Consider the following 12406-nt stretch of genomic DNA (forward strand, 5'->3'; position numbering starts at 1 on the left):
AAAAAGAGAACAGGGAAGCTGTTTCCATCATTTCTCATGCATAGGCTACACATTTATTGGTGCCCCCCCCCCCCCCCCCCCCCCCCCTTCCCATTCCATACAAGGACACGTTGTGACAAAACAAAGAACATCCCATAATATGCCTTGCCAGTGACGCATAGCAACCAGTCAAAGGTGTAGTGGTAGCATATGCATCTATAGTGCAGATACACTGATTCAGTATATCACTGTAGAGATGCCATGCTGACTTCTATTTTTGATTATTTGTAATGTCAGTGCTTTCAGCAGTTTATGTAGCTTTAAGGTATGTTTTGTAGCCTATGTGATGGACTATGTGATGTACAGCAGACAACACATATCACACATCATGTTAAAAAGTGAGGGGGGGGGGGGGGGGAAACAAGGGAGAAAAAATGTGATTTTGGGTTGCTATCTACACCCTACACCCCCCACCCCCACCCTGTTACCAATGGCAACCTACATATAATGAGGTCAGATGGCCATCCAATAATAATCAGTACACAGTGTGACTCAGGCATGTGTGGGCCACTAAGCCATGTCTACAACACCATCTCTGGCCACCCGCTTCTTATATTAATACCTCCGCTGAAGTTTGCAAGCTTGCAAAGCTCCGGCCAAGTTCTGGACAAACAGACAGGACAGGCTCTATTGAAAACCCAATTTAGTCTGGAACTGTTGTATTCCTTTTCCAAGAACATAGTGTTTGGTATGTACCACTTACATGAGTGTGGGTAACAGGGTGCAGGCAAGGGCACCAATGTAAAATTAATGACGTACAGATTATGCTTGATTTACAGACCATATCCTTTAGTATAGAGAAACACACATTATTTGAATAAGTATATGTATCTGTTACATTTAGGAGGTATTCTGTACCAACAACAAAGTCAAAAGGTACAAAGATAAAGTTATATAGAATGTTGGGGTGAGGAACAGTGACAGTAACTGCTTTCCCCCCCTTTTTAGTTCATATTCAGTTCAGTAGCAAATTTTCAGCTCTAAAAGCATTTCATAATCAACCAGAACTCTCTCTTTCTGGCCCATAACTACAATATATTTTCTAAAACTCTTGTCAGGTCTCTTTTGCCATCTTAGTCTTTCTGTAATACTTATTTATTTACTACAGCACCCCCAATACTCAAGACCTCCTGAGAATTGAAGAGCAAAAGCAAAAAGGAAAAGCTCATAACACATTTGTTTAAGCAAACCCATTACAGATATTACAATCCAACTGAAGCATAACTATAAACCTTAATGTCCATCAAACGTCATTGACAAGTATTGATGATATTGGGAGTAATGGTAGATAAATACATATGCCTGTTATAAAATGGATCCATGTCCACATAAAAACAATATTTATAAGCATTCTGGTTCTGAAATAAATGAGTGGCATTTTCTGTCAAATGCACCAATACATTTTTTTTATCTGAGGACACAAGAATCAACCTGTCCAAATAATGAAAACGATCTCTTTCCTTTGTCCTTTTCATTATGAACCCAGCAACAATAACAATCCGCAATGCAGTGTTATCACATTCTATTAAGAACAATAATTTAAAGGCAGCATGATTTTTTCAGAAACAAAAAAAAAAAAAATCCCTCTGCACTGCAGTTAAGCAAGCAACCATTTAACATGAATATAGGTCAATGGATTATGGACTGTCTGAAACCCAATAAAAGAGCCCCCTCTGCTGGTGAAATCGTGGAATGGCAGTGAGAAGGGACAAGCTGATAACCCTGGCAGCAGCTGAGCATACTCAATATGGACGCAAGTGCAAGTCCGATCACACCCGTTTTCCAGATGAGCTGCCCATCTGACCTGATTGAGCTCTCGACAGAGCAGCGGGTAGCATCGCTACAGCGCAGTAGCAGGGTGGCAGGGTGGCAGGGTCAAACCTTATTCATGGTTAAGAGGCCCTGGAGAACTAAGATTCATTTGATTGTCCCTTACATAAGCTATAATCAAGTTGGGTCAAGTTACAATGGCCAGTGATTAAAATAAGCCTTTTTGTATTGACATAAAATCATACAAAAATAATTTCATAATCTAAGCTTTGCAGGAATTATAACTTAAGTTAGCAGTTTTATTCATTATTTAATTTATTACTTTTACTTTGGTTCTGCCATTTTAAGGATGAAGTCAACTTCAGGCAGCCACTTAACATGCAACTCCTGATATTTTGCAGAACTGAGAAACTGTACAGTATGGCAGTGTATTTACTGTAATTCAAAATAATTTGGAAGAAGACTTTTCATGGAGAATGGTTCAGTTAACAGTCTTTTATTATACATTCCACCATTTCAAACACCTCCTGAAAGATTCATCATTGTCACATGGAGTCATTATTGCATTCTCATTAATCATAACAACAAAAACCTATTAGATGACTGGAGTAGAACAGTTTGTTATGAAAAAAAAAAAAAAAAAAACTCAGCAATGGAGTGGCACCCAAAATGTTGGCACAATATGAAGCAATTCAGTAATATTAAAAATAACAATAAAAAAAAAACTCAGGTCTGAAAATAAAATTGCAAAAAACATCCCCGCTGTTTAAAAACAATACTCAAGTTATTATTAATACACGATAATTCTCCACAGCGATCGTAAGAATGTAGAGGTTCAGTTCATTCTCTCGCCTGCAGGAGGCAGAGGAGGTAAGAAGCACTTTTGAGTTCCAGTTTTTGTTGCAGCTGACACACAAGTGAAAAAATGGCCACTTTATTGATCATCTTTTCATTTTGTTTCTTTTTGCTTGTTTCTCTTCGTTCACCATGCCACTTAGGCCTAGTTAAGGGATGCTGGTGTGTGTGTGTGTGTGTGTGTGTATGTGTATGTGTGTGTGTGTGTGTGTGTGTATGTGTGTGCGCTCATGATGTGCATTTGAACGGCTGACTGTATCCTGATTAAGTTAGTAATAGCAAAAAACGACAAAGAAGCGACGCATCCATGCCTAGTGCTTTTATGCCCTTTTGTGGAGAAGCTTCCATCTCTGATGCAGTATATTTAAGGCTATCTCTGAAAAAACGACTAGGCAGTTAGTGACAAAGAGAGTAAACCAGGTAGCTGGCACACACCCCACTCTCTTAGTTCGGTTACTGAAGGCACTGGATGGAAAAAAAGAGTGTCTCATTCCCTCCCTCTTATGTTACCCTCCTCTTTTCTACATGGTCTACCTGTTCCAATGGTCCACATTCTTGTCCCTGTTTTGTACTTTTTGTCTCTCTCCCTCTCCCTGGCTCTGTCTACAACAGTGAGCAGCGCTTCTTGGGCTTGGTTTCTGGGGGCTCCAGTGCAGCCAGGATGGCCTCATCAAACACATTCTTCAGACCTCTCTGAAAAGGGGGGAAAAAAGATAATAGGAAAAATGAGAATAAGAGAAGAAAAGAGAACAGACAAAAAAAACAAAACAAGAAATAAGAAAAACTCGTAACAGGAGGGAAACAAATGGAATTTACAGCTGTTATCTACACATGACTGAATGCAAAAGTTATTAAGAACTTTTCTGGCATGAGGTATGACCTTCTATAATCATGACCCGTGAATATTCTTTCATTGTACTGCTGCACTATAGATGTCTGCTAACAAGACATTTTTTTTCAAGGTAGGAATGAGGGTTTTATATAAAGTTTTTTCCTGCATGGCTGAGAACAAAGTCTCAGACGGACACAGCCAGTGAATGGTACGCAAAGACTCTTCTCACTGATTGGTGGTTACCTGGGTGAGGGCAGAGCACTCCACGTATTTGACTGCCCGCAGGTCTCGCGCCAGCTTGTCTCCGCTCTCGGGCGATATGGGCCGCTGCTTGTTCTTAGCCAGTTTCTCCACCGTGTTGCTGTCGTCTCTCAAGTCCACCTGGGTACCGACCAGCAGGAACGGAGTCCGGGGACAGTGGTGCGAGATTTCTGGTACCCACTGCAGAACAGAAGAGGACAAACAAGTGCACTGGGGTGAGACGAGAGAGCGACAAAGAATTGTGATGACTGCATGCAAAATACCGCGCCTTTTAGTTTTTTAAGCCCCCAACATCATATTCGAGGCAGCGTTGCATTGAAGGCACTAGGGTTAGGTAAGGGTTAGGGTTAGGTGCCTTGAAGCCGACGATCGCAGCGCTGCCTTGAAGTCAACAGTGGGGGCTTAAAACACCATCGAGCAAATACTGCAGACAGTGCATATGTGAGAAAATAAACCGTCTCTGAGAAATGTCAAAAGGTGGGAGAATTTACCCTTCCCCATCTTCTTCCTTTAGCATCATATGACTTAACTTTAGACACACAAACACACACACACAGTTCTGTGTTTACACAGAAACACACAGAGGCATGAAAAGACAGTTATGTGTATTCATAGCTGTCTGGATGTGCGGTCCAGACTGCCAACCAATTAGAACAAAAAATGTGACCTTCAGGCCTGGGCTACTCCAGGTCCACAAGTGAAGCGCTTCGTTTGCAGAGCGTAAAAATAGTTTTAGAAGACCGGTCTAATGTTTTTGAACGTATGCACCGCTATCACGTCTAGTGTAACCAGTTTCATTGACTACAGAGCTAATTGTTGCAGCAAACGCTCCGTGAACGGAATACTTCAGTGACGTGCTTGGGTGTAACCTCCCTGTCAGACTTCTTCACCATAGTGTGATCAAACTCATCTCAAGCCAACCATCTGTACACTACACACATGCACACAGCCTTATTGGGGGACCAACCTTCTCCCGGACGTTTTCGAAGGACGAGGGTGACACACTGGAGAAGCAGACGAGGAAGACGTCGGTCTGGGGGTAGCTGAGGGGTCGCAGCCTGTCGTAGTCCTCTTGACCTAAGGGGTGGTGAGATGGCAGACACTAATGACACACAACTCACCCAAAGGGTCAAAACCTCACAGGAAAAGAACATTGTCAACCTCTGTTTCTGACACGTCAAACATCCCATCTACTGGCCCCAGTTACAGTAAATGATAAGATATAGTTATTCAGAGAGCATGACAAACATGACTGCGTATCTAAAATGAAAATGCTGGCGAATGGTAAGTGATAGCTGACATTTAATATGTGAAGCCAAAGGCTCCATTTTCTCCTGTCAGGCAGTGGATAAGGGAGATGGGAGTGCCAGTTTAAGGGTTCACGTAGTAACCAGTAAACAGACCTCAGCTCAAGGAAGTTGGACTTAGACCAGTAAAGTGGTTGAGGACTCACAATATATCTTAGGAAAACAGTACTTAGTATTCAGCATACTTAAAACCACCATGTCAAACACGTTTCACAAGTTGTAGATTTGAACTTGTTAACCCTGAAACAACTGAGCACTTAACAGAAAGCATTAAACACAGATTCTGTACTGACAGTGACATGTCCAATATTTCTGTATTATAATAACAAGAGGCCACTAGGTAGAAGGGGTTGAAATGGGTTGGCTTTACCTGCAGTATCAAACAGACCCAGAGTGTACGGCTCCCCACCAATCATTACAGTCACTGCATAGTTATCGAATACCTACAGAGAGAAAGGAGGAGAAAGACATGTTATTCTATACGTTATTCAATATGGAAAGTACCTCCTGCCCACAATAGAGCAGACAAAAATAAAAGATGCACAACAGGTCTGTCAGACCGGCCAGGGTGTAACGTGACACTCCTGGCCTCGGGAGTCCTCACTTTCACCCCACCCACCCCACCTCTTCCTCCACTACTGCCTTTGCTCTTTTCCTCTGCAAGTCACTCTTCCTCTCCCCATAGAGCTTTTGGGACCACTCATCCCCACTTATTTCTCCTCCCTTTAGTCCCTTGATGCAAGTGTGAAGAGACGACTCCTCTGGCTTTTTCAGAGAACCACCCAGTTTCTCAGTGTTCACATGTGAACAGCTGCCTGTGAATAAGACCCTGAGCTGTTCGATGTGTCATGTTTTTTTTTTTTTTCTTTTCTTCTTTCTTTCTTCTTTCTAAAGAAACCTAACAGGGCTGAAATGTTTTACAGTGTCATGGTGGCTCATAGGATGTAACAGGGTGGCGGAATGCTGAAATGGTTTGATTTTTAACCTCCTCCAAGATGGCCACTTGTGGCATGGGCCCTGTGTGGTGCTTAATTCATCGAAAGCGTGAGGGACAGAGAGAACCCCTGAATCAGCCGGTTCACCGCCCAGCATCGGTTTGTGATGATGCAGGCCAACTTGTCCTCTCAAGTCACTCACTTTAATTTACCTTTCCAACGCGACTGCACCCAACGGCACACAGGGGATCCATCTCCCCCGACTGGACACAGGCCAGCTCTGCTCTCAACATTATTGGGGGGAGCAAACCTTTAGTGCACACCACAGCTATTTGGTGGGGGTGGGGGTGGGGGGGGCTGCAAAAAAAGGTGGCAAAAAGAAAAATGTACTCCGTCTCAGCCATCATAGGAAGCAAGCAGATATGGAAACGGAGATGTTTTTTTTTATCCTTAAGCGTTGACTGTTATAAATGGAAGGACTTCAATTGTAAATCTATGTGAGCCATGTAGGCCTGTCACCTTCGTCTGTCACCAATGACTCTCCCTAAAGTATTTGGATCTTGTTTTCCTTGCTTGCCTTTCAGATCCAAATAAAAGCATTTAAATGTGCATGCATACCGTGTTTAATAGAAAACAATCTGCGAGTAGTCAGCCTATGTGTCAGAAAAAGACTACTATACAGTGAAGTAAGAGCAGGCAGCGCAGCAGAAATATCAACACACCACCTCCATGACACTACCTTGTCCTCCGTTTAACATAGCCTACACTCAGTACATAAACAACAGCAGTCAGCAGATTCCACAACATTATTCAGTGTGTCTTTGCTGTGCTGTGCACATCCTCGCTCACATTAAAAGTTAAAGTTAAGTTGGGACTCTGACGGTCAACTCGAGTATCCAATAGGAGTTCTGTCAAAGCGTGACCAGCCTCTCCCAGGATCAGTCTGCTTGGCTGAATCCTGACGTAAAGAAGGCTGTAACATGTCAAGACATGGAGGAAGGCAGAGACCTACCTCCACCTGTGCCTCAGTACACGTGGGAACACATATCTGTCCTCCCCATACTAAACCACAACACAGAAAGCCAGAAAGCCTAAGGATATCTCCTTAGCTATGAAATTGGCATAAGATTCTTACATGACTAGCTATCAACTAAAACAACAGAGAGTGGAGAATCAAGCTAATTAATATTTTTTCTCTCGTCAAATCCAATTGGTCCAGTTGCATCTTGCCTTTTGCGTCAGTTAGCATTGACAAACACCTATACAAAACACGGCAAAAATACTGTAGGTAAGAGTGCCTTCAGGGTAGCTTTACATTTTTTGTAGTTCTGCCTTCATACACATTGTCCCTCACAAAACCACAAACTGTGCCCTCCCTCTCCATCCTGTTCTCCTTGCCCTGTCCACCCTGTTCCCTTTCTTTCAAAGCCATGGCTCTCCTCTAACCTTTCCTCCTTCCTTCCTCCTTAACCCCAGCCCTGCCTGAACATGTTCGGCCTTTGGCTTACCGTGGGCACATATTCTGAGGGGAACTTGTTGGTTGTGTAGGAGATCAGCAGACATGTCTTTCCCACAGCACCATCGCCCACCACCACGCACTTTATGGTCTGCATCTGGATCACAGAGAGGGACAGAGAGAGAGAGAGAGAGATAGGGACCAGGGAGAGACAGGGAGTGAGATGCAAGGCCTTAAGTGCAATGTCAATACAACACAAACAGATTGTTGGCGCATAACACGCAGGAAGAATGCCATGCATCTTGATATGTGAATGATGGCAGTGTAGACAATGAGCCGTCAGACAGCCTAAACAGGGAGGCAGTGTGAGGTGGTGTTTACTCCACAACACTCACGATTGGCCGTGTGACCAGCTAGTTGCTCTGCTAAACAAAATACCTGTTCACAGATTAGGGGGTGGGGTTGGGGTTCACATGACTAATCCAAGGGTTTTTCCGAGTTATGGTATTCAGGAGACGAGATATCCACTTCCACTGAAACCACAGTCGTTGTATAGAGCAATACTGTAGAGAATTACATAACCTATACCTGAGTCACCTCAATGACACCAACCCTACTTAAATATATGCATGTATAACATGTTGCAAATACAAGACATCATATACGTGTACTGTAAACAGCTCTCTAGTTAGCTGACGTTAATCACTACCACAACACAACTTTCCAAGAGAAACGTTAGCTAATGTTAATTGTTAGCTTGTGTTAGCTAGCGAGCTATCCCTAGTTTTGATGTTTCAAAACAAAAGATCAGTCTCACTGCGATACCTCAATCAACACCACAGCGGTCCTTATACCGCTGCCACAAATTGCACGGTTTTACTATCAAAGGTGTTTAAATATGAATGAAAGTTATTATGTTGCTCACCAGCTAACGTTGACGTTACATTCCCTCTAAAATAACGTTAACGTTAATGTCAATCTTAACGTTAGCTAACACTGAGTAAACGGAAACGTAAACTAAGTTAGCACTTATGTTAGCCTTTGTTGTAATCTATGTTACACAGCGCAGCCGCTTCTTTTCCTCGATTCCTGTATATGACATTATCCAGAAGAATATGAAAATATGGGATGACAACAAAGTGAATTTAACTGAGATTCGTAAAATGCACTACTCTCACCGGGCGGCTTTGCTAACATTCCGTCACTTAGCCTCTAGCGTTAGCGTTACCTGCTAGCAAGCAACGGTTAGCATTATTTAAGACAATACCACATAGAAACAAAAGTAGAATATATTCAGAAGAATCCCTGTTGTAGACCGGAGAATATTGTAAATGTCATTCATATTTATAAAATCATACAAACACTACCGTTTCGGCCTTTACAATTTGTAAAAAACAGCACCATAAAAATCACAACCACTCACCGTTTCTGTCAAAAGAGAGGCGTTGTTACATCCGGGAGTTGTGTCGGTAAGAGATCATTACGGAGTAGGCGTGTCTTATTGTCATCTTAGGAAATCTTAGGAATTTTACCAGCCTGTTATCTGACAACATAAAATGAGACTTCATGTGTCTAAATCACTGCCCACGCGTCGTCTGCTTACTTAATACAAACATGTGAACTGAATTTCACCACCACATGAAGCATGAAAATTCTGAACTGTTTACCATTCTGTATGCTAAACCTGCAGGCCTTTAAAACAAAGTTTCAATTAGGCCTACTTGGCCATTGCTTGTATTTCATATTCCCTGAAAGTATGAACTTGGGGAAATTAGGCCTCAGGGCAAGCAAAACTTTGTAGTCTATGCCATTTAAATTCTATATATATATATATATATATATATATATAAAAACGGCTGGGCTATGACAGTTTAACTGAGGGTCTACCTATGTGTTAAGGGCTTTCCCCGAAAACACTGCCCACTCGACACTCAGCCAACACAAGCTACTGTGTGTGGGCCACAGCTGGGCCAAGAGAAACAATAAGAGTCATTTTACTGTGTGTGTGCCACACCTGGGCCAGAGCAAATTCTTTGTGTCAGTTATCAGTGACTGGGCCATTTTTGGGCCGGGGATCAAGCCAGAAGTGGGCCAACGCTGAGGCAACCCTGTGGCAAGGTAGTGGTCCAGAGGCGGGCCAGACAAATTTTGCTATGTGGTCTGAATGGTGCTGTTGTAGACCTATGCTTAGAGCAACATCTAAACCATACATCCTCAAGATGCCAGAGGTGTTAGTACATGTTAAAAAAAAAAACATGTTCATTGACGTTCTGGGCATGTCAAGACAAAGTGGATCAACGGAAAGTCAGAAGCTGCAAGAGAATGTGTGTGTGTGTGTGTGTGTGCAACGGAAAGTCAGAAGCTGCAAGAGAATGTGTGTGTGTGTGTGTGTACAACGGAAAGTCAGAAGCTGCAAGAGAATGTGTGTGTGTGTGTGTACATCTTTTTATCAGTGTGTGTGTGTGTGTGTGTGTGTGTGTGTGTGTGTGTGTGTGTGTGTGTGTGTGTTCATGTGTCCTTGCCCTGCCCTCTGGGCCTTGGAACTACAGAACTCTTTGGACTAGATCTCCACTCAAGAGAACTGTCAGATGCCCTATATGCCATCATGGCAGGAGCTCTCTAGGAATGTACACATCGTGACACATCCAAAGCCAGTATCACTCAACAAATTTGTAACGCCTCCAATTACCACAACTTTCGTTTGAAAATTCTAAAACAATTATGTTTTTTAATACTTAAAAATAACATTTGATAAATTAACCTTACATTTTTCACTAGCCATAGGTGTGTATTTGAACCAAATCTGGTTTGGTTCTTACCGGGGCTTTTACTGCCTAAAATATCCGATTTTGTTTGCCACGCTCTGAGGTTAGTGCTGGCCTGGTGGGTTGCCTATTTACGCCATTTCAATGGCACATGAATAGTTAGACCCAGAATTCTCGTCATGACATAAAAATTCCACTGGAGCTCCAAGTGGATTTGTACATGCAGCCTTATAACACTGTTTACAGCTCTTTGAGTCATGGTAAAATTTCATTTTTGGTACATAGCTAATTTAGATACACCTATTGCGTTTTTTTAGGAATCCACCGTCTTGGTTTGTATAGAAATGGATATTTAGTAACACATACATGCAAGACGGCGGAAATACGGGACCGACGGTAATAGGGGGAGTTCCGATATTGTGCTAAAATTGTTGTTTGTTTGTTTAATGTTTTTCAAATTCACAATATTCTTTTTTTAAACACTGAAATTCAATTAGAGACAATATTTGCTATTGATGGGTGAAATTGTTTGCACAGTTCCTTAAAGACAATGTGAAAGATTGACCTTATTTCCATCACCTATGAGAATATAATTATGCAAATGTAGAATTATTGAATTGTTAGATATTATAAAATATATTTGGATTTCCCTTGCACACCACTTCACATAAAACTGAAGGGCTGATTTACAACCCTTCTCCCTTTCTTCCCCCTCCAACTGCCCTATCATTTCTCATGTGTGTTTTCATCATCTCACACTGTCTGAAGCCTACAGCTCTCTCTCTCTCTCTCTCTCTCTCTCTCTCTCTCTTCTCTCTCTCTCTCTCTTTCTCTCTCTCTTTCTCTCTCTCTCACACACACACACACACACACAATAACACACTCTCTCTCTTTCTTTCTCTCTCTTACACACACACACACACACACACACACACACACACACACACACACACACAATCAACCATACTCTCTCTCTCTCTCTCTCTCTCTCTCTCTCTCACACACACACACACACACACACACATGCATACAGCCCTGGGACAGAGGGCTCCCCTGCCTGTCAGGCTGGCTCTGTGTTGCTTGCTTTCCCCATCGAATGAACCTACACTGATTCCATCCTCTTTTCTGTCTCTGAGGTACGCTGTGAGCTGTGTATGCATGTGTTTTTGCGTGTGTGTGTGTGTGTGTGTGTGTGTGTGTGTGTATGTGTGAAAACTGACCTAATGTTACACTATAGTGTACACTACAGTAAAAGAAGAAAAACAGACAAGCATAATCAACAACAGTTCCAGGTAAGCAACATTGAGAGATAAGTGAATTCAGAGGAGGACGTTTTTCAAAGAGGCCATGGACACAGATGGTGGTCAAACGCAGTCTCCCTGTCAATCATCCGTGACAAAAATACCACCCTTCTATCAGTCCCATCAGGCTTTGCATGGAGGCAGCCAAGTGCTGGGCACAACATGCAATTCAGCTTGCCTCTTTCTGCCTGGGAGGCAGACCCGTCCTTCAGCATTGACACTGCCTGTTGAATGATTGGGATTAGCTGACCTCCAGATGTTCATGAACCAATATTCTCTCTCTCTTCTTCTTCTTCTCTCTCTCTCATCCACTATATGAATGAATGCATATCTCTCTTTCATGGTGTCAAGGTCAGGGCCAACCTGTATTGTAATCCCATCAAATCAGCCCTTTAATTATAGATTATCTCTTGCCTCTCTCGCTCTCTCTCTTGTGATGGATCTTTCATAGGTATGCTTCAATCCACAAACATGACACAGACTGCTTGTGCAATTGATAGTTGTGTGAAAAGTAGCCTGTAATGGCCCCTGGTATTAGTAGCACTATACACAAAGTGTATTGTGACATATGTTCCCCATAGTGCCATAGATCATGTGAACCATAGCAATACACCTATTGTCCTTATGATGCTATGTCAGTGAGGGAATGTCTACATGTGCGTTGGCCCTGCTGTTGTGCACATGCACATTTCCATAGAGGAGGTTATGTAACAGTCTATAGTGTGTGCTTTGATACTCTGGTCTGAGGGGCTACATGGACCCATTTTCCCTCAGCCCTCCCCTCCTCAGCTATTTTTACTCAGCATTCACACTGGAGAGGAGTGCAGCACCCTCTCTTTTTCTCCTTCCATCAATCCTCCTGCATCTCACAGCTCCTTCTCATTA

The 12406-nt window shown here is 42.6% G+C and overlaps 1 protein-coding gene across 3 annotated transcripts; it reads right to left on the minus strand.

The window, feature by feature from the left end:
• Window positions 1-2289: 2289 nt before the first annotated feature.
• Window positions 2290-9008, minus strand: LOC121695794 (cell division control protein 42 homolog). 3 transcript variants are annotated; one of them, XM_042076914.1, is made up of 6 exons: window positions 8879-9008; window positions 7508-7612; window positions 5435-5507; window positions 4725-4834; window positions 3740-3937; window positions 2290-3357 (listed from the first exon to the last, which is right to left on the minus strand). In XM_042076914.1, exons 2-6 carry the CDS (start codon window positions 7610-7612, stop codon window positions 3268-3270), a joined length of 576 nt encoding a protein of 191 aa, XP_041932848.1. In that variant the 5' UTR covers window positions 8879-9008; the 3' UTR covers window positions 2290-3267. The 3 variants fall into 3 exon arrangements, with proteins under 3 accessions (XP_041932848.1, XP_041932850.1, XP_041932849.1); XM_042076916.1 differs by lacking the exon at window positions 8879-9008 and adding an exon at window positions 8381-8595; XM_042076915.1 differs by lacking the exon at window positions 8879-9008 and adding an exon at window positions 7894-8036.
• Window positions 9009-12406: the final 3398 nt, after the last annotated feature.

This window comes from Alosa sapidissima, chromosome 21 (assembly GCF_018492685.1).
Source record: "Alosa sapidissima isolate fAloSap1 chromosome 21, fAloSap1.pri, whole genome shotgun sequence".
Taxonomy (NCBI): Eukaryota; Metazoa; Chordata; class Actinopteri; order Clupeiformes; family Clupeidae; genus Alosa; species Alosa sapidissima.